Source organism: Ranitomeya variabilis, chromosome 4 (genome assembly GCF_051348905.1).
Source record: "Ranitomeya variabilis isolate aRanVar5 chromosome 4, aRanVar5.hap1, whole genome shotgun sequence".
Classification (NCBI taxonomy): domain Eukaryota; kingdom Metazoa; phylum Chordata; class Amphibia; order Anura; family Dendrobatidae; genus Ranitomeya; species Ranitomeya variabilis.
In genome coordinates, this window is record NC_135235.1 from 93,333,398 (window position 1) to 93,356,453 (window position 23,056).

The 23,056-nt window shown below is 45.4% G+C and overlaps 1 protein-coding gene across 2 annotated transcripts in view; it reads left to right on the forward strand.

Moving 5' to 3' along the window:
- Positions 1 to 428: 428 nt before the first annotated feature.
- The window catches only part of FAS (Fas cell surface death receptor), a 61,315-nt gene continuing 38,687 nt past the window's right edge, over positions 429 to 23,056 (forward strand). For both annotated transcript variants that reach the window (XM_077258926.1, XM_077258927.1), the window contains exons 1-2: positions 429 to 495; positions 11,171 to 11,336. In XM_077258926.1, the coding sequence (XP_077115041.1) occupies positions 466 to 495; positions 11,171 to 11,336 (196 nt within the window). In that variant the 5' untranslated portion in view covers positions 429 to 465. The remainder of the gene's footprint in view (positions 496 to 11,170; positions 11,337 to 23,056) is intronic.

Consider the following 23,056-nt stretch of genomic DNA (forward strand, 5'->3'; position numbering starts at 1 on the left):
GTGCTCCAATCCCCCCGACAGAGTCATTCATTATATGCACTATAAATATAAAATATAAAACACGTGATGGTGTCTCCGCGGCTTTTCGACATGCATCATTATATGTACGTCTGACGTTTTTACGCAAAACTTGCAACATTTTTAGCGTTTTTTTCATCTAAAAAGGTGCAACAAAAGACAAAAGTGAATAGCAATTTTTATTGTTTTGGAAAACTTGCCATTTTGAAGAATTTGCACAAAAACAAGAACGGATATCACAAGACAAAAACAAAATAGAAAAATTACTTCCAAATTTTTTTTTTTTCAAATGATTAAACGGGTCGCCATTCCTGGAAATAAGGAAGATGCACAAGTTTTTTCTCTGCACAGTAGTCACACAGTAAAGACACCTTTAATTCTGACTCCTCCTTAGGGGTGGATTTCTTAATCACTCATGTTTCCTTTCAGTTTTCCTTTTGTATCGTCATGAAGATCTGGAGAGGAGTTCTTCGGCTGGTAAGTTTATTAAATATTGTGGTGAGTTTCCCTTTTTTGCTAAATTAATAACAGAAACTTTAACTAAACTTCATGGCAGAGTAAGAAAAGCAAAAGTCTGTCCGAGAAGACAGGAACGTGGGTAAGGAAATACAAACAGCAGAGATCTGTGCTCACAGGGATGGGTCACTGTCGCCTTGTGAGCAGCTGAGCTGATACAAAAGGTTTGACAAGTTAATAGTATCAGTGTTACAAGTTCTAATTCTGCACTGTCAGGATTACTTCCTTACTTACTGCCTAGTTTTACTGTAAATGGGATCTTCTGTATAAAGTTTTTATAACTCTTCAGTTGTGAAACCCAACCACCCAGCATACCCCGCCAACTGGAAACTGTGGTGGTCCGCAGCGGGAAAACTGCAACTTATGGATCACCACTTTATGTGATAGGCCTTTACTAATGTTAATCAAAAGTCATCCCTTATGTAAGTTCACATTGAGAAGAGCTGGTTCATGTCTTGACTTGTCTTAACATAGTAACATAGTTTTTAAGGTTGAAGGAAGACTTTAAGTCCATTTAGTCCAACCCATATCCTAACCTAACTTGTCTTAAGGAATAGTTTTTTTCCCCCTTTTATTAAAATATCAGCTGTTCGCTGCATTGCTGCCAAATACGATAGTTGCTTTTTTCTGACAAGGAATAGAAATATTGTAAAGCAGAATATGAATATGCTTTACTTTTACATGGTATTATATACATGGGAAAACTATACTTAAACGTCCAGTAAACCAATGTGATCACACTTGTGTATTAATATTTCACCCTTGTGTATACCTACTAGTTTTTATGATGTTGGCACAATGTTATAGTTTATTTACTTTACTCACTTATATGGCCCCATTAATTCCATAGCGTTTTACAGACATCATCACTGTCCCCATTGGGGCTCACAATCTAGATTCCTTATCTGTATGCCTTTGGAGTGTGGGGGAAACCGGAGAACTCGGAGGAAACCCACACAGACATGAAGAGAACAGACAAACTCCTTGCAGATGTTACCCTTGGTTGGATTTGAACCCAGGATCCCAACAATGCAAGGCTGCAGTGCTAACCACTGAGCCGCCATGCTGCCCTAGTTAGTTCTTACAGTCAACAACACTTGCCCCGCAGATCAGAAGATACTGGGAGGCACAAAACATTTATACAGTTTCACAGATAATATAAATGCTATGTGATCAGGCAGATCTTAGTTATGTTATTGCTACAGCATGTAAAGACCTAAGTTCACACGAGGTTTAAAGGGCTTGTCAGGGTAAAACAGGTTTTCTTCTATCACCCTGATAGGTAATAACTTAGTGACTGTTGTTGAACCCAATCTGCACCATTTACTGCCTGTTGTTAAACAATATTTTATCTAAAAAAAAATAATCAGCTGCGATCCTGTACTGTAATGTCTGTATACTCATTTGCTTCCCTCCTGCCCAGGAGCTGTGGCATGAGACCATGTTCCTGCATGGCCAGACACAGTACCATATTTTTGGACTATAAGACGCCTTTTTTTCCTCTAAAATGGAGCAAAATTGGGGGCGCGCCTTATAGTCCGGAGGTGGCTGTGGATGGAAGGGTAAGGGAAAGGCAGGATGAGCGGATCACAGGAGGCAGGAGCCGTCTGTTGCAGCTAACACGTGTGCCCGCTTTTAAAGAACATGAATATTCTCTGCTCCCCACGCTCATAGCCCCTACCACCTCTTTGCACTGAAGCCGGTGCCGATAGGTGGGAGTGACTATGGGCGTGGGGAGCAGAGAATATTTATTTTATCTAATAGCGGGTACAATGTTAGCCGCAGCCCCCGGCTTCCTGTAGCTGCTGGGCAATCACATAAATACGAAAAATACTGTACATAGCAGGGGCAAATTTATAAGATAGCTCAGCACAGGAACATTATACTTAAGCACATCCAATTGTGGAAATCATTATTGTTCCAAGATCTATTCATTGAAATTAACTGTGGGAAAACCCCTTTAAGTTATATTCACATTTCCAGTAGTGCTCAGTTAGAATGGATCCAGCAGCAATATGTTGGAAAAAAAGTTGTGCAGATACAACTTCACAAATTTAGCCCATTTTTACAGTTAGGTCCATATATATTTGGACAGAGATAACATTTTTCTAATTTTGATTATAGATTTTACCACAATGAATTTTAGACAAAACAATTAAGATGCCGTTGAAGTTCAGACTTTCAGCTTTCATTTCAGGGTATCCACATTAAAATTGGATGAAGGGTTTAGGAGTTTCAGCTCCTTAATATGTGCCACCCCGTTTTTAAAGGGACCAAAAGTAATTGGACAGATTCAATAATTTTAAATAAAATGCTCATTTTTAGTACTTGGTTGAAAACCCTTTGTTGGCAATGACTGCCTGAAGTCTTGAACTCATGGACATCACCAGACGCTGTGTTTCCTCCTTTTTGATGCTCTGCCAGGCCTTCACTGCGGTGGTTTTCAGTTGCTGTTTGTTTGTGGGCCTTTCTGTCTGAAGTTTAGTCTTTAACAAGTGAAATGCATGCTCAATTGGGTTGAGATCAGGTGACTGACTTGGCCATTCAAGAATATTCCACTTCTTTGCTTTAATAAACTCCTGGGTTGCTTTGGCTTTATGTTTTGGGTCATTGTCCATCTGTAGTATGAAGCAACGACCAATCAGTTTGGCTGCATTTGGCTGGATCTGAGCACACAGTATGGCTCTGAATACCTCAGAATTAATTCGTCTGCTTCTGTCCTGTGTCACATCATCAATAAACACTAGTGACCCAGTGCCACTGGCAGCCATGCATGCCCAAGCCATCACACTGCCTCCGCCGTGTTTTACAGATGATGTGGTATGCTTTGGATCATGAGCTGTACCACGCCTTCGCCATACTTTTCTCTTTCCATCATTCTGGTAGAGTTTGATCTTGGTTTCATCTGTCCAAAGAATGTTCTTCCAGAACTGTGCTGGCTTTGTTAGATGTTTTATAGCAAAGTCCAGTCTAGCCTTTTTATTCTTGATGCTTATGAGTGGCTTGCACCGTGCAGTGAACCCTCTGTATTTACTTTCATGCAGTCTTCTCTTTATGGTAGATTTGGATATTGATATGCCGACCTCCTGGAGAGTGTTGTTCACTTGGTTGGCTGTTGTGAAGGGGTTTCTCTTCACCATGGAGATTATTCTGCGATCATCCACCACTGCTGTCTTCCGTGGGCGCCCAGGTCTTTTTGCATTGATGAGTTCACCAGTGCTTTCTTTCTTTCTCAGGATGTTCCAAACTGTAGATTGTGCCACTCCTAATATTGTAGCAATTTCTCGGATGGGTTTTTTCTGTTTTCGCACCTTAAGGATGGCTTGTTTCACCTGCATGGAGAGCTCCTTTGACCTCATGTTTACTTCACAGCAAAACCTTCCAAATGCAAGCACTACACCTCAAATCATCTCCAGGCCTTTTATCTGCTTAATTGAGAATGACATAACAAAGGGATTGCCCACACCTGTCCATGAAATAGCCTTGGAGTCAATTATCCAATTACTTCTGATCCCTTTAAAAACAGGGTGGCACATGTTAAGGAGCTGAAACTCCTAAACCCTTCATCCAATTTTAATGTGGATACCCTCAAATGAAAGCTGAAAGTCTGAACTTCAACTGCATCTGAATTGTTTTGTTTAAAATTCATTGTGGTAATGTCTGTAACCAAAATTAGAAAAATGTTGTCTCTGTCCAAATATATATGGACCTAACTGTAAATAACTGATCTCTGCTGTTTCTTTAATGTTGAAGTCTATGGAAATTGGATCCGTTAATTAGCCATCTATTTTTCTTTCATTTGTAACTGATCCGTTTTAAACTTACTGGATCCAATAAGCAAAAAATGGAACAATTGCAAATGAAACAAAAATGGATGGCTAATTAACTGATCCATTTTCCTTGGCTGCCGTCACACTATCAGTATTTGGTCAGTAGAGGCGACACCCACTCATCTAATTCATGACGAGTTGTGGTGTACCTTATGCTACAAATGTTACTTCAGTCCTTAGCTGGAGCACAGAGGGAGACGCCACTTTTACTTTTAGTGTTCACTAACACTGCCGTATAACATGGCTGACGTGGTCGACATGCCGATTCGCAGCATGCTGCAAGTGCATGTGAGAGCCGTATCTCACGCATCCACATAAGTCTATGGCATCCTAGTGTCGTGCAATTACCGTGGACGCCGGCAATGCAGGAGATGGAGAAATTACTTGGAGAAGTAGATGGAGAAATGACCTGTTTGTTTGGCATCCCCGCATGTGTTAAGGCTGTCTACTGCCGCAAATATGCAGTCTCAGGGACTCGAATATATTATCCGAGCACACCCAAGATACTCAGATAGATGCTCGTATAACGTGTCATCCGAGCATGCTTGGGTGACATGTTATACGAGCATATTCGCTCATCACTAGTGAACAACGCCGGACTTGATGAATCGGGGCCTTAATGTTTGGATGTAAGTTTCCATGTAGGTGGCCCAGTAGATAAAAACTATTGACTGAATACTTGGACCCCTTGGACTTTACCGGCTTGGTTTGTAAATTACCTCTTTCGTTAGCACTTGGAGGATTAGTAGTTATTTGCTTTTCGGGGCGGTGTGCAAATGATTAACAACTATAATAACTGTGGTTGAAGCAGGAACCTGTGAGTCAATAAAGTGGTTATCTGGATGCAAAAAAAAGTTTTTATGCTTTGCAAATATCAATCCTGTCTAATATTTAAACACACGAAGCTTAGACTAAATTTGTGAAAATGGTCCAAATTTATAAGAGTGGCTAGAGCTAGAAGATAATTTTTATGCATCTTTTGACACTTTTCAACATGTTAGTTGGCTTACTGTACATCAGCAGTTTTCTCTAATATTTGTATGAACTTTTGGAACATATTGTCATATTCTGAGTCATGCCCCATTTTCACTAAGCCACAGCCTGGTCTGCTAATCCTTGGCCACTTGGTTGGCTGTGAAAAGTGTCTATAGCATACTAATAAGTACAAGGCTTGTATGACAATTTTTGGGCACAGATGGAGCAAGAAATCTGTATCATTCACCATTGTAAATCTGTCATGTAACTTGAAACTAAAAGCCAGGGGTTTTGCTACGATCAATGAAGGCAATTTTTTGACCATTAAACTTCAACATTAATGGTTTTTTTACAATGTATCACTGTATATCAAATGGTAAAATGTAATCCAGGGTGTTTTGCTCAAAAAGTATTATCTAGAATAGAAGTAAACGCTCCTCTGTGGGTTTTTGGTCTGTTTCAAGCCTGTGGTTGTAGAGAAGAATATTTCCTCTCACTAACAGCAAGTGAAGCTATTAAAATAAATACATTGAAATTTCATAAAGTTCAGTTAACCTCTTTACCACCTTGGGTTTTTCCATTTTAGAGTTTCTATATTTTGCTCCCCTTCTTTCTAGTCATAACTTTTTTTCTGTCAGTATGCCCATGTGAGAGCATGTTTTTCGCGGGAAGAGTTGTAATTTTAAACGACACCATTGGTTTTGCCATATAGTGTCCTGGTACCAAAAATGTATAGTTTTTTTTATTCAAGTGGTGAAAAAAATCCAAACTTTCTATGATAAAAAAAATTCCCGTTTTCCGAGACCCATAGTGTCTCCATTTTTCGTGATCTGGGGCTGGGTTCTTGTTTTTGGGGTGCCGAGCTGACTTTTTTATTGATACCATTTTGGTGTAGATACAATCTTTTAATTTCCTTTTATTGTATTTCAACGCAATGTTGCGGTGACCAAAAAAATATAATTCTGGCGTTTTGATTTTTTTTCTTGTTACGCCCTTTACCGATCCGATTAATTCTTTTTATATATTAAAAGATCGGGCGATTCTGAATGTGGCTATACCAAATATGTGTTTTTTTTTAATTATTGTTTTATTTTGAATGGGGCGAATGGGGGGTGATTTGAATGTTTATATATTTTTTTATGTTTTTAATTTTTTTTTTTACCTTACACTTGCTTTAATAGTCTACATGGGAGACTAGAAGCTGCGATCCTCCGATAGCGTGTGCTACACAGAGCAGGGCTTCAGCCCTGATATGTGTAGCAGAAATGCTTGCTATGAGCGCCGACCGCTGGGCGGTTCTCATAGCTATCCAGCAATGATAATGTGGTGCCTCTGAAGGTCCAGTCGTCACAGAGGTACTGCACGTCAGCTAGAGGTGTGGTGCCACAACTCTCTGGTACGGAGGGGACACTATACAGAACCCTAACACTAGCACCCAACACCAGACTTCCCCAGGCCAGGGAGGAATTAGGTAGAAGGTGTTGGTTGAGAGTGAGGAGTTGTCATGGGAGACAGGAGGGAGGAGTCAGGTAGTTGGTGAGAAGTAGAGACAGAAGTTGGAGCAGGGGACTGGAGCTGTGAGGAGCTCGTCCCAGGACGGGAGAGAGAGTGAGAGAACAGAAGAAAGGATGGAGAGAAGCTCCCAAAGGGAATGAAAGGGGTCCTAGGGGCACGGGAAGTGTGGAAACCATCCGTGGGGCCAGCATTCACGCTGACAATCGCTAGGTGGAGGGACCAGGTTGCAGTAGGGGAAGCGGCCCCTGATCTAGAGGAGGAACTACTTGTAAGCTGATATTTGATATAACATATTGTGCTGTTATCATTGATGACTAGTGATGTGTACTGATATGCTAATTATGCATTGTGTAGGACAGATAGTTTAGTGACTTCAAAAACAGAAGAAAAACTATGCAAATATAACAGGTATGTGCAACATGGATGTCTGACTGAGGACTTGGAGACGGCTGACAATTAGAGATATTGCCTGGAGAGGATAAAACTGGTGAACAATGCAGAAGACAAGTCATATACTGTAATGGCCAGAAATAGTGTTATATCTCATGTATACACATGACAACCCATTCTAAGAAGATATCACTTAAAATGAGCCCACTGTATTTACCGTCTTATGTGTATCTGTATGTGAGTCAATTTTATGTCTGCAAAATACAATGTTTCTCTACCGCAATACCACCCTAAACTGGGAATTAAGCTCAATATGACGCTTCACTATTGCCATGCTGGAAATTCCTTGCTATAGTCAGTTGCCCTCCTTTTTTCTTTTAAAAGAGCCCTTTCACAATAAATGTTAAAACATTTTTAAAGGTATTTTCTTAGCATATAAATTATTAAAGCACCAAGGAAAAATGAAGAAACTTCATAATTTATTTCCTGTTTAGCTCCTGCTCTGTTCCTGAGCTGTAATGTGGTGGTATGACCTCCAGCTCCTGAGTAATTGTTACAGTCCATTCAAAGCACAGAGTAGAGATTTCCTGTCTGTGCAGTGTGCTCGGAGCTGTAATGTCAGGGGGGCATGGCCTGAGATCCTGGGATCTTATAGGCTTTTGACTATATGATGGTGGATATCGATTTCCAGGCAAACATGGAAGGACTTTGTGCCCCTGCTGCTGCTTCATCTGATTCATTTAATACATTTCTAAGCTATGTCCAATTAATTCTTTTGCGCATTTTGTTAGACACTAAAGTATGCTCTCCTGATGAACCCACTGGAGGAGAAACACGTCGAGCTATGTGCATACTTTGTTTTGTGTATTACTATCTGCATTAACTTTTCATTGTACTCTGTTTTTGCACATCTTTGGGTATGAACTATGATTAATGTACCTGGGTTATTATCTTAGTGGGCTACTGGTTTAAAACAATATATGATGTACTGTACATACCAATACTTACTTAAGGCTTCTTTCACACTTCCGTCGGTACGGGGCCATCACGAAGCGTCGACGCGCCGTACCGACGGAAGTGTTTTCTTTCACATTTCCGTCTGCGTTGCCGAACAGGAAAGATCGTGAGAGCGATATTTCCTACTGGGCATGCGCAGTGTGAAACACAGGATGCGACGTACGGAAAAACGTTCCCTTGAACGTTTTTCCGAGACGACGGTCGGCCAAAACACGACGCATCCAGTGCACGACGGACGCGACGTGTGGCCATACGTTGCGATCTGTCGGCAATAAAAGTCTATGGGAAAAATATGCAGGATGCGTTTTTTTACCAAAACGACGCATTGTGACGGATCCAAATAAACGGAAATGTGAAAGTAGCCTTACTGGACTGGTTGCTCTTCTTTTATCTGCAGGGGTTTTATATGATTATACGTTATTGACTGGGTATTGCTATACATTTAAGGATTTGATCATTTGATTTGATACATTTCTTGCAGTCACTTTATGTGATCGTTTGTATATTTGGTCCTATCATTATCATTACACACTGGAACTTATACAGCTCTGCTTCTTGAGAAATGTAGTCTACAAACATATGTCTGCCTTAAAGGAAATCCGTCAGCAGGTTTTTGCTGTGTAAACTGAGGACAGCATGAGGTAGGGGTTAAAACACTGAGCTTAAGGATGTGTCACATATCCGGCTGTGTGATGTTGGTTACTTGGACTGTAGCTTTATTGACCTTGTGATTACCATTGCTGTGACATGCTGGCAGCATGTCTCTAAGTTCCCCTCCTGTGATAAACACCTCACTGTCTATAGCTATGTAGAGTGAGAGCCTGGTGTGGGCGGAGTTAGCTGTGGTGTAGGCGGGGTCAGGTATCTCAGCTCTGCTGCATTGTTAAATCTAAGAACCCTGATTGTGTCAGAACCCAGTAATCTAAGCGATACCTTGTTGGATTCAGCTTTTCTTTGCCTATATCATACTGCTCTCAGATGAGGTAGCAAAAACCTGCTGACAGATTCTCTTTAACTTGTAGCTTCTTTGCCTCCATCTCTAGTCCTCCACTGGTAATGGGCCATCTATAATACTGGTGTCTATACATTTGGGATTTGGGCCCTCTCAGGACATGGTTTTAACTGATATACAGTATCTGGTCCCCAATAAAACACCCCTTCTTAAAGGGAACCTGTCAGCAGGATTGTGCACAGTAACCTACAGACAGTGTCAGGTTGGCACCGTTATACTGATTAAAATGATACCTTGGTTGATGAAATCCATCTTGTGGTTGTTGTTTAATCTTTATTCGTAGTTTTCAGTTAATGATATGCTTGTGCTCCGTGGCGGCCTGTGGGGGTCTTCATGTGGTGCTCTGATTAGGTATTCATGTGTATGGCTTCTGACACTGGTCACTGGTCCCTCACTGACCTGCCCCCTATTTTACATACTGAATATAATATGTATTGAAAAAAAAATCACATTCAGATGCAGGCGCCAGCGGCGGCATCTGCACTGCAGCATGAATGCATGTATAATATGAATTATTGAATTTAGTGATATTAAATTTATTCTGAAAAAATAAAAAAATATTTCTCAAAATGGCGCTGGTTGCGCCTGCTCAGTAGCATCAATCAGCGATCCAATATGCATATTATAGATGCGATCATGCTGCAGCTCAGGCACGGCCGCAGCCTGTCTGCTGAATGTGATTTTTTTTTTTTAAATACATATAATATTCAGTATATAAAATAGGGAGCAGGCCACTGAGGAATCGGTGATATGTCAGCAGTCTTCGTTATGAATACCTAAGCAATACCTAAACATGAAGGCCCCCCCACAGGCCTCCCCGGAGCACGGGCATATCATTAACTCAAAATTAAGCAACAACCACAAGACGGATTTCATTAACCAAGGTATCATTCTATTCAGTGTAACGGCGCCGACCTGACACTGTCTGTAGGTTCTGAGCACAATCCTGCTGACAGGTTCCCTTTAAAAATTCCCGAATTTGCCAGAACTGTACTGGTTTTTCGGAAACAATTGTTGGGTAAGAGGGTACTCTTTTATGCAAACATCACTCATAAATTAGATCAGGGCCGGACTGGCCATCTGGCAATTCTGGCAAATGCCAGAAGGGCCTGACTGGTCATGGGCTGCTTTGGCTGCTACGTTGTTAACAGAATCCGTGTTCTCAAAACACCCATACTGTTAAGAGTTGTGATGGAGCACAAAGTTGCTGACGCCATCACTTACCCCAGCAGGCCACGAGTATCATTAGAAATATTGGTCTTGTAGAAAATCTTCCTTTCCTCCATCCAGGGTAATATTAGTAATATTATGGGATCATCTGGTTCACGGGGACGGGGACAACATGGGCCTCTGTGATTTCAAATGCCAGGACTGAATTTCAGCCCCAGTCCGTACCTGAATTAGATGATGTAGGGATGGGGCTAAAATACAAATGTTGACAACAATACAAAATACAAAGTGCGTTTAAGGTAAGCCAAAAACATTTGAAGGGCACGTGGTGCAGGCCTTTCATTTTAGCACCAAGTTCCCCACAAAACTTCCAGAATGTCAGATGAGTAAAAAAATAAAAGGTTCCTTTTACTGAAAAAATCTTTCCTTATATTATAGAAAAGTCAAACACCGCTCTCAGGGCGTGTAACTTAAAGGGGTGCAGATGAAGCCTTTGTATTTGCTCTAAAATTGCATTAACAATTGTTTTACTATATAACATAATTAATGTTCATTTTGATTTTCTAACAATCACTTGCAAAATAGCAGCCGATCTTTTATTGGAAAATTTGATTCCATAAAATATTCACTTTTTTTTCTTGGGAATAGCGATGTCGCTTATGCACACATTTGCCTTTTATATGACAGAAGGTGTTGACTGTTCTTCTCTGACTCTTTATTCTTACAGGCTCTTATTCTAAATGTTGTGGTATTCGCAGAAAATAACAACCACAATACAACAGACAAAGGAATAAAGAAAAATTCCATATTACACAAGCTCTGGAAGAGAGAAATCCTCTGTCCAGACGGTGAATACAGGGCAGTAAATCACTGTTGTAAACATTGCAATGCAGGTAAGTTGAATTTTGGAAATAGGTAAAATGGGTCTGACAACTTTCCTGACATTTTCGTAGTCTCTTGTAATTGCCATGCCTTATTCAATAATACTGCATCATGTCTTTCCTCTGGTTTCCCTCCTGAATATTTAGGAAAAAACTGACAACTTGGAGGTAATTTATTATCAGAGGATTTTCGAAGTCACTTTTTTTAAGCGTGCTTTTTCCAGGCTAAAGGACTTTGGAACAAATTTATGAAAATGTTGCGTAACTCATCTATGTCATAAAATAAAAAGAAATAACACTAGAATTATCACAATAGAAAACAAAGTAACATTGTAAAAATATTAAAAAAAAGGTACAAAATTAAAGCTTAAAAAAAATCTGACTGTAAAAACTCAAAGTGCTACAATGTTTTTAACATCAAATTTCATAAAAGTGTAAAAGAATCACATTTTTCAAAAATGAGGATAATCTTTTTCAGTCTGGTCTTGTACGCTACCCTGGCAGTAAAGACTTGCACAAAAAAAAAAAAATTGGTCATAAATATGCCCCGAAATCATCTAGCAAAGCAAATCTCACCAGTTTTAACTGACAGGAACCTGGACTGTAGATTTAGATGTAAATTAGATGGAAAATTGAGCAAACAAGCTTTACATTTGGAGAACACAAGAAAATAGAAACAAAAAGAAGAAATTTCTCCAAATGGAGGAAATACCAGGAATAATAACCAGACCCTGAATGCCAAGTAACTATTGAAAGGAGAAGAGTAATATATAGATGGAGAAATAACAGTTATCACACAATGCAGAGCTTCATTACCGCCTCATTCAGACGTCCGCGAGGCACATACGTGTTCTATCTGTGTTTTTTACCTGTGTTTTACCCATGACCGCGTATGCCGAGTACGGTCTTTTCCTACGTATGTAACCTAACCACCAGAAACTGCCCACCGACCCAACCTTTTTCTTAAATAAAAACATAACCAATTATTCTTTTGGATATTTTGGCCACAGCGGCCAACTTTTATTAACAAAATTAACATAAACATAAATACAACAGTATAAATTCGAGGGGAGGGTTCTTGGAGCTAAAAAGATCTGGCAAAACCCCACAAAAGAAGATCGACCACCATATTACCCTCAGCCGTGAAAACCAGCTCGAGGGCACCGTACATCCCGTTCCAGGAAGAGAAAAACCACCAACAGCTCCCAGGGTAAAACCCCGTCCAGAGCCCATACCAAAATGCCAGATCCAACCCCACCACATTTTAAATTGCCTGCAATTATGCTCCAATTCCTTCCCCCAACCAATCAGCGTCAACTCCAAGAACCCCCACCCCCCCACTGCCACTGTGACAATAAACGAATAAAATGTAAATAATGAACCAAACACCCGCATACAAAGTGAAATCCCAAACCCCCCAAATTTATTTATTTATTTTTTTTATATATATATAACTTCCATATCGATATATAAACTCTTCACGACAATTCTCCCCCTCATTAAAAAAACCCCTAACCACAAGCCAACAAGGGAGGGTGGGTGGGTCTTCTTCTTCCTGAATTAAGGTAGGGAATGGCGGTTTTCCCGCACTTTCCCTACTACCTCCCCCCTTCCTAACTCCTCCCCCCACTTGCCATCCTCCTATCCCCAGCCGCAGCATTATTTAAAAAGACCGCAGGGCTCAAAGCAGTCATGGGGGGCCTCCACCCAGCTCTTCTTTGTTCCAGCCCCCATCTTGACCGCGTATGCCGAGTACGGTCTTTTCCTACGTATGTAACCTAAACACCAGAAACTGCCCACCGACCCAACCCTTTTCTTAAATAAAAACATAACCAATTATTCTTTTGGATATTTTGGCCACAGCGGCCAACTTTTATTAACAAAATTAACATAAACATAAATACAACAGTATAAATTCGAGGGGAGGGTTCTTGGAGCTAAAAAGATCTGGCAAAACCCCACAAAAGAAGATCGACCACCATATTACCCTCAGCCGTGAAAACCAGCTCGAGGGCACCGTACATCCCGTTCCAGGAAGAGAAAAACCACCAACAGCTCCCAGGGTAAAACCCCGTCCAGAGCCCATACCAAAATGCCAGATCCAACCCCACCACATTTTAAATTGCCTGCAATTATGCTCCAATTCCTTCCCCCAACCAATCAGCGTCAACTCCAAGAACCCCCACCCCCCCACCACACACGAACAGCCCTGACCACCTCAGGCTCGTGAGTGCCCCAACGCCACCAACGCCCGTTCAACTCCTTCTTGCAATGCCAAAGTCCACAAATCAATCCCAATCGCGTTTAAGTGAACTCCGTCCTCCAACCAGTAGTTACCAAGCCCTGACTCCAATTCAAAATGTCTAACGCTAATCCCCCCGTTTCTGGAAACAAAACCTGCTATTGCCCTATTCAACTTGACCCTAGCCCTATTAATACCCTTCAAAGATCTAGCCCCCCTCCACCGTTTCCTAGGCACAATATCTGACCACACAGTCAACACCCCAGGAAATGATACCTGCAACCTCAACAAATCAAACCGTATGTCCCTAATCAACTCCCTGACAGGCCGCGCGCCCAAGTCGTTCCCCCCCAAATGCACAATTAAAATGTCAGGTTGTCTATCTAAACGAACCGCCTTGGAAAATTCAGGAAGGGCCCTGCTCCACACCATCCCCCTATATCCCAACCACCGAATGACAACTTGACGCCTACTAAACCCCAGTTGCCTACCGTCCGGCCTGACCTCGGCCCGCAGCGCCCCCCAATGAACGAATGAATATCCGAAGATCCAGGCTAAGTAAGGGGACACACCTGCAACAAGATGCATGAAGAAAAAACACTGAGGTCAAATACAAAATCATAACCACACCACTAAATTAATGACGGACGTAACTTAGGTAACGATTGGAAGTCCACCTGCCAATTCTACAAATGTCCTCCGCGCCCAAACCCAAACTATCAGCTTCTGATGCCGCCCCGATACGAAAAGAATGCGACCCAAACAAATCCGGAGAAAGGCCCAACTCCCGCAAGCCCCTTCTTAACACCGCAATGAACTGAAAGCGTGACAAAAAGGACCCTTCTGCGTGACACAACAAAGGGCCGGATCTGCCTGACCATAACTGCCAGTATGCTTCCAGACAACCTCTAGGGCACATCCGAGACCCGTTAACCCTCCCCAGCACCACACGTTTTTTTCTCCCAATTTGGTCAGTCTTTGAACGCCGAATCCAAAAAACGATACCCCCCGTCCATACTTCCACATCCTCCGCCAACAAACCCCCTGCTCTAACTTTAGACCTCGACACCAGCTCCCCAACGCGCATTGCCCCAAAAAACGCTAACGAAAAAGCGAGACGAAACAACGCCAACTCAAAACTCGAATCACAAATAATCTCCAAGACTCCGCCCAACCGTTCTAAAAGGCTGAACGAAATGGGGCGGCGACGGTCAACCGTCTGATTACCTCTCCTAAAACCCCTAAGTGCTTGTCTGACCAAAAAATGTTTTGTCGCGTCAACCAACCCCTGTAACTTAAAAGCAAAAGCCAATCCAGCAACAAATTTATTTACCTTCGAAATCGACCAACCTTCCTCGGCCGCCTTACCAATCAAGAATAACACCGCCAACATCCTATCCTCGTCAGACACCAACTGGCCCCACACCGACAACCAACTTTGCCATACCCGCCAGGAGGCTTCGTATGATGCCCAGGTTTGGCTCGTAACAGACTCCCGAATCAACCGGCCTGCTCGTCCATAATCACGCTCCAAAGATGCAAAGGGCATTCCTCTCCCGAGATCTCCGCGTCCGGCGCCAATTCCCGAAAACTGTCCCACTGGAAACGAGACAATGCATCAGCTATTGAGTTCTGCACACCCGGCACATGCACCGCCGAAATACAAGCGTTCAGCTCCAAGCATCGGAAAACCAACTCCCTCACCAACTTAATCACCGGGGGGGATGATGCCGATAAACTGTTCATCACCGACACGACGCTCATGTTGTCGCAATGAAAACGAATCCTCCTGTTAGCAAACATTTCCCCCCAAATGGAAACCGCCACCACGATAGGAAACAATTCCAACAAAACCAGGTTTTTTGTAAGGCCCAACTCCCTCCACTGGCCCGGCCACCGTCCGGCACACCAACGACCACCGCAATAGGCCCCGTAACCAGCCAAACCGGCTGCATCCGTATATATCTCGCAATCAAAGTTTGTTAAGACCTCCTGCTGAATCAACGACCGCCCGTTGTAATTGCACAAGAAACGCTGCCACACTAGCAAGTCGTCTTTGTGTTCCTTGCTCAGGCGAATAAAATGGTGCGGCTCTTTGACACCTGCCATCGTGACCGACAACCTGCGACAAAATATCCTGCCCATGGGTATGATCCGACATGCAAAATTCAATCTACCCAAAAGAGACTGCAACTCTTTCAAAGTCAGCTTCCGCCTCCTTCTAGCTCTATCAACCTCCTGCTGCAGCAGGGCCAGCTTATCCTCCGGCAACCGACACTCCATTCTCTCGGAGTCAATTAAAATTCCCAAAAAACTCAACACCGTAGTGGGACCTTCCGTCTTATCTGCCGCTAATGGAACTCCAAAAAGCTCAGCGACCCAAAACATAGCCGTTAACGTATTACGGCATACTGCGGAATCAGGCGGCCCGATAAACAAAAAATCATCCAAATAATGGATAACCGACTGAACTCCCGCCACGTCCCTAACCACCCACTCCAGAAAAGTACTAAACGTCTCAAACAAGGAACAAGAAATGGCGCAGCCCATTGGCAAACATCTATCCAAATAGTAACCACCATTCCAAAAACAACCTAACAACGGGACGCTGTCCGGATTCACCGGAAGCAAATGGAAGGCCGATTCAATATCCGTCTTTGCCAACAGCGCCCCCGGGCCCTGCCTTCTCACCCACTGCACCGCTGCATCGAATGATGTATACTCAACAGAGCACAGCTCTTGGGCGATGCCATCATTTACCGACCGACCCTTTGGATACGACAAATTTGTTGAATCAACCGAAATTTATTTGGCTCTTTCTTAGGCACCACCCCCAAAGGGGAAACCACCATACCCTCAGTCGGCGGGTTCAAAAACTGCCCCGACATCCTTCCCAACTCCACTTCTTTCTTGAGTTTAACATCAACAACCTCGGCATGCAACATTGCCGACCGCAAATTCTTAATCGAAAAAGGAACCTCGTGACTCGGTGGAGGAATCCTAAAACCATCCGCAAAACCATTAAAAATAATACCGGCCTTCACCTGATCAGGGTACCTATTTAGAAAGGGGCCCATCTCGTGAAGCCTCACCGGGCTCTCCCCCTTGACCGGCACCCAAAGCTGGCTTTCCTTTTCCCTTCCTGAAACACTTTGAAGCCCCGTGTGAACTTCCATTACAGTGGGAACACACATGCTTAAATTTACAGGTGTTACCGTATTTGCACTGACCGTCGTTAAACTGCCAGCAGGTTCCAGACTTCTCCTTTGCTCCCTGTGCACCCTGACTACTGCTTCCGTGTCCCGCCTGCTGGCTGCCCCCACCCCCGGACCCATGAAAGGACTGCCCATGTCTAGCTGGGGCCATAACCTTCAGCCAAAGGCCTATATCCTTCTGGTCCCACCTAATTTCCGGCCTTACCGCCTTTCGCTGCCTGAACTGCTCATCATACCGCAGCCACGTCTGACCGCCATATGTACGATGCGCCTCCCCAATCGAGTCTAAATAGCAAAACAAACCTGAGCAATTCTCAGGCGCCTTCTCCCCCACTACGCTCGCCAATATTGCAAATGCCTGCAACCAGTTTACAAATGTCTGCGGAATTAGCCGCCACCTCCGCTTTTCTTCCTCCTCCTTTTTGCTATCATCTTTTTTCCCTTTATCCAAGTTAAACTTCTCCAACGGAAGCAGCGAAAAAATTTCCACGTACTCGTCTCTCCAAATCTTCTCCTTCACCTCCTTTTTTAAATGCGCTCCCAACGGCCCTTCAAAGCACACATAAACTTCCCCTTTCGCTCTGTCATCTAATTTGACCGTATCGCCTTTTTCCTTCTCTGTCTGAACCGAAACTGATACACCTGACGATGCAACCTCCACTACCCGACCCGGGCTTAACAACCCACACCCCGCCGGGGGTTCCACCCCTCGCCCAGACAACCACGCCTCAACCGGCGATGCGGCAACCCCAGTTGCCGACCCTCCTCCTAATCTACGCAAAATTTGCGACATACCCTGCAATAAATCCTGCATACCTGGCACCTCTGCCACAATCGGCCCACTCCTCTGCCGGTCCTCACACACCGCCACCCGACCCCTCCTAGTTTCCTGCAACCCGGCCCCTGCGGGCGACAAACCAGACATAGACTCATACTCACAACGCTGCGCGGGTGCTGTGTCCCCGCCAGCCGGACCTCCGGATCCCTGTCGCTCCGACCTCACTTGACGATCACCGCTGGACTCCGCCACCTCGTCGCCGCGTCGATGCCCTAGGCCCGCGCCCCTGGCCTCCTCGTCACCAGGGGGGACCCGAGCGTGTTGGAACTGCTGCGCCGCTAGGCCTCTCTGCCCCAGGCCCGCGCCCCTGGCCTCCTCGTCACCAGGGGGGACCCAAGCGTGTGGGAACTGCTGCGCCGCTAGGCCTCTCTGCCCCAGGCCCGCGCCCCTGGCCTCCTCATCACCAGGGGGGACCCGAGCGTGCTGTAGCTGCTGTACCGACCCACTCCTCCGTCCGTGGTCTGTGTCCCCCGCCACCCTACCGTCCGATGGGTAACGGGTAAACGCTGCTCTGTGTTCCGGAGACCTCCTGGGCGACCTTGACCGATCCCCGCGTTCCAACCCGGGCGGGCCCGCCCGGTCGTGTAACATCCTTCGCTCCCGGTCAGGCAGCTCGACACTGCTGCCTGCATCTCTCCCTCCTCTGCGCCGTTCCGTACAAGCGGGACGTAGAAGATCTCCCGACCGTTGACCGTCCGCCGCCTGTGTACTCCTCGTGGTCATCCCAGCAGGTAAAGGGTCCGGATTCCTGGCTGCTGCTGCTCCTCCTGGCCGTGCTGCTCCTCCTGGCCGTGCTGCTCCTCCTGGCCGTGCTGCTCCTCCTGGCCGCGCTGCTCCTCCTGGCCGTGCTGCTCCTCCTGGCTGTGCAGCTCTTCCTGGCTGTGCTGTTCTTCCTGGCAGCGCTGCTCTGCCTCTTCCTGCCACTGCGCGCCCCCTGAGCGCCGTGGATCTGCTGGGAGCAGGGGGAACGGCGGCCGCTCTCCCTCTGGACACCGGTACGACAGGAGAAGCCGGTGGAGCGGCGGCCTCGCGCCCCCCCGAGAGCAGGGGACCTGAGTGGGGAAGCTGCGGCTGCGCTCTGCCTGGAACGCGCAGGCCGCACTTCCGGTCCGGCGCTCCCGGCAGCAGTGGTGGTGTCCTGGGCCCGACTCCCGGCGCCTGCAGGCCGGGTACTTGGAATCCTGCCGGAGCGGGAGCGACCGGAGGGGGCAGCGCCGCCGGACTCACCGCCCGCAGGGTCCCTGGAGGGGCTCCGGAGCCTGCGCCTGCCACGCGCCGGGACTTCGGGAGACAGTCTCTCTGGGGGCCTGGTCCTCCTGCCCCGTGAGCTCTGCCCAGATCCTCCTGCAGCACCGATGATGGAGGCCAGCTGGGCCTCAAGCCAGCCCCCTCTCCTGGACCTGGCCATCACTCGAAGCTGTGACATCATAGATTCAGCCGACGCCATCCTGCACGTCTTCTTCCTGAATTAAGGTAGGGAATGGCGGTTTTCCCGCACTTTCCCTACTACCTCCCCCCTTCCTAACTCCTCCCCCCACTTGCCATCCTCCTATCCCCAGCCGCAGCATTATTTAAAAAGACCGCCCGGCTCAAAGCAGTCATGGGGGGCCTCCACCCAGCTGCGCTTTGTTCCAGCCCCCATCTTTATAGTTTATAGAGCTGTTCACATGTCCATGGTTCTTTTGCAGACCAGCAAAAATTAGGAAGACATTTCTGCTTTTTATCCATGTCATGGATTAAATTTACCGAGAATAGTCTACGGCATCTGTGATTAATACTGCAAAGAATAGGGAAACTTTTTTTTTCATCAGTGAAAATCACTGATAAAACACTGATGGTAAAAAACTGATACACTGATGAAATTTGGAACCAAACACTAATGAATAAGACCCCACGCACCAGTCCCTCCTGCAGTAAGGCACCCCCATATCATGATGCTGGCAACTCTGTGCTTCACGGTTGGGCTGGTGGTCTGTGGCTTACACGTCTTCCCCCTGTTTCTCCATACATAATGATGGTCGCTGTGGCCGTGGCTGTATTTTCCACTAGGCACCTGAGGGCGGCACATAGGGTGCCTGGTTGCCAAGGGCGATGTCATTGTGAAGGGAAAAAGTATTTTTTTTTTAAATTTCCCTTCTTCTTACTTCCACTGCACTAGGTTTAAAAACCACCATCTATATTTTTTTGGGGGGGGATGTAAGGACAGAGGAGCACTGATCAGCTGCCTGCTCTGACAGAAGAAGATAAGTCATAGAGGTGAAGGACCGGAGATGATGTCATGTCTATGTGAATCTTACGGGCCATGCTTCAGATTGCAAGTGATATTCTTTCCCGAGTAGGAAGCAGCAAGAGGCACACTGGTGACAGCAAATTAAGGAACAGGGATACCTGGGGTGCAGGCTATATGTAGGGGTACATATGGGGTTGCAGGATAGCTGTGGGAGTACGTATGGGGTGCAGGCTGTATGTTGGGGTACAAAGGGTGCAGGCTACATGTGGGGGTACATATTGGCATGCAAGATACACGTGGGGGTACATATAGAAGTGCAGGCTACATCTGAAGGTACATATGGGTGTGCGGGCTACATGTTGGGGTACATATTGGCATGTAAGATACACATGGTGGTACATATAGAAGTGCTGACTACATCTGAAGGTACATATGGGTGTGCAGGCTACATGTTGGGGTACATATTGGCATGTAAGATACACATGGTGGTACATATAGAAGTGCAGGCTACATCTGAAGGTACATATGGGTGTGCATGCTACATGTGGGGGTACATATGAGCGGTGCAGACTACATGTAGAGGTACATATGGGTGGTGGAGGCTATATGTGGGGGTCATAAGAGTGTAGGCTATATGTGGGGGAACATATAGGGGTGCAAGCTACAGGTGCAGCGTACATATGGGGGTACAGGCTATATGTGGGGATACATGTAGGGGGGGTGCATGTGAGTCTCCCCACGGGCTAGGGGTACTCGGTACCGGGTCCTACTGTTTCACAGGGGGATGTCACGGTGGCTGCGACCCGGTCTGTGGCCCAGGGCGCCCATGTAAAAGGGGAAGGTCTTTAAAGGAATAGAGTTTATGTTCGTGACGCCACCTGTGGTATTCGGTCAGGGTGTCCGATGCTGCTTTAAGGGGTCCGCTGGGGTGATGTTATGGCAGCTAGAAGGTATACCTTCCCACAGGTGATGTATGTCCCCAGGGATTCCCGGTGTGTAGATGGTGGTATGGTGAGAGGCACAGAGAAGAACGAGGACACAAGGTTGCAGTCTCTTTACCTTTACTGAAGACTTCAGCATCCACAGTCCAGGGCACCAGATCACAGGGCAGGCAGAGTCCGACCGGTTTGGAGGCAAGTCCAGAGTCCCCTTGTCCAGGTGGAAATCAGTAGCCTTCCCTTGCACTGTGGTGGTGTCCCTTACTACCTATGGCTTCACATAACGGTCTCACAGATGTGGTGTTTCGCTCTCTCTGTCCCCAATATAGGATAGGACAAAACCCGTATGACTGGTGACTTGAGCCTGTTTATAGGGTCTCTTAGATAACCCGGATCTGTAGGTGTCATCATGCCTCCTGGGTGTAGGTGTGGACAGGTAACCTGCAATTAGCTGTCCTGCCGGTCTCTGAAATAAGGCGTAGAGGTCGTTACTCCCTCGGTGTTCCGGCTACCGGGATTTTGCGCCTCAGAAGGAGGCAGCCTGAGCGGGGCTGGTCCCCTTCTGGTATCCTCTCCTTTGCTTTGACTTCCTTCATGCTCGCTGCAATACAATTCTGCCTTTCAATGTCTCTTTCTGGGAGCTGCAGCTCTGAGGGCATGCACAGCTCTGTTGACCCTCTGTCCTCCTCAGACTCTGGTCTGGAACTAACTGAGCTGAGCTCAGCCAGCAACTGACTAACTTTCCCTACAGACCACCAGTTATATATATGTGGGGAGTGACCTAATAAATAGGAGCAGAAGCTCCCCCTGGTGGTCTGGAGTGTGAAATGTGTTGCATGTTTGTGATACCTGGATGCAGTTATCCTTCTTTGACTCTAAACGTAGCATCACTCTCCCTGAGAGGAAAGCAATACCATTGCGACGACCAGGACCCTGGGGCGCCGCACATGCTACATGTGGAGGAACATATAAGGGTGCAGGCTACATGTGGTGATACATATGGGGGTGCACTCGCTGACACTGGAGAACCATCTCAGCGTGCAGTACATTCATGGGAGGATTCGCAAATCTGCAATCATATAAAATGACTGTAAAACTTGCCATTTTAGACTGGGCAACCCCTTTAATATAATCACTCTGTGCGCATAGAATAAAAATGTTCTCGGCAGCACATGTTTACACAGGATAATCTGCTGCCGAGAACAATGATATTGAAACAAGCTTAATGGAATCTGTCACCACATTAGACCTATCTAAACTATTAATATGGGCACACAGGCTATAGACTGCTGAGGAGAGTGATCCCTGTGTGCCTCACATCAGACGCCTTGTTGGTGAGAAATCATCTTTTATCCATTTCTGTATATGACCTCTCCCAGGCTATGGTCATGTTGTTGCCCAGACGACAAATCTGCCTCCATATACTGTATCTCGCCTATCCCTGCGATGTCAGCCGCTTGAGAGGAATTCTTGCGCGTGCACATTCATTTTCTCTCCTTTCCTCCGCAGTGTTCCGCCCTTCTATGGGCACAGGCATCAAGTGCCTTTCGTATAGGTGACATTCTCAGTGTTCCCAGCGTGAGAAAATGTGCACGCCAAAGATTTCCTCTCAAAGGGCTGACGTCACAGGGACATATTGGGGTACAGAGAGAAGTGCAAATTAAGCTATTTGGTGCACTTTTGATGCTGAAGAATTTCATCTCCAAACACTTATTTTAGGAACTTAGCCACATTCACGTCCAAGTGCTGTCCCATTTTTTTTTTTTTCACGGATAGCACTTTGTCCCATAGAGTAGAAGGGATGTATTCACACATCACTAAAACCATGGATCTGATAGTGAGATTCCTGTGACTCAGAACAGGTCTTAGGCCACATTCGTATGGTCAGTATTTGGTCAGTATTTTACATCAGTTATTTGTAAGCCAAAACCAGGAGAGGAACAGTCAGAGGAAAAGTATAATAGAAACACGTCACCACTTCTGGATTTATCACCCACTACTGGGTTTTAGCTGCCAAATACTGAGGTAAAAAACTGTCCAAATATTGAATGTGCGATTCTGGCCTTAATCAGGTCCTATCAGTGATCAGACTCAGCCATTCAAGTCTGTGGGGATCTGTGAGACAGGGATGCAGATTGAGGGCTTCACATTTGCTTTCGTTTTGCATGACGGATTTTTTGCTTTGTGATAAACTTGAGTAAAACATATGATCTTCCAAAGGCTTTTTTTCATTGGCTTGGAAGCAAGAACACCTCTACAGAAGAGTTCA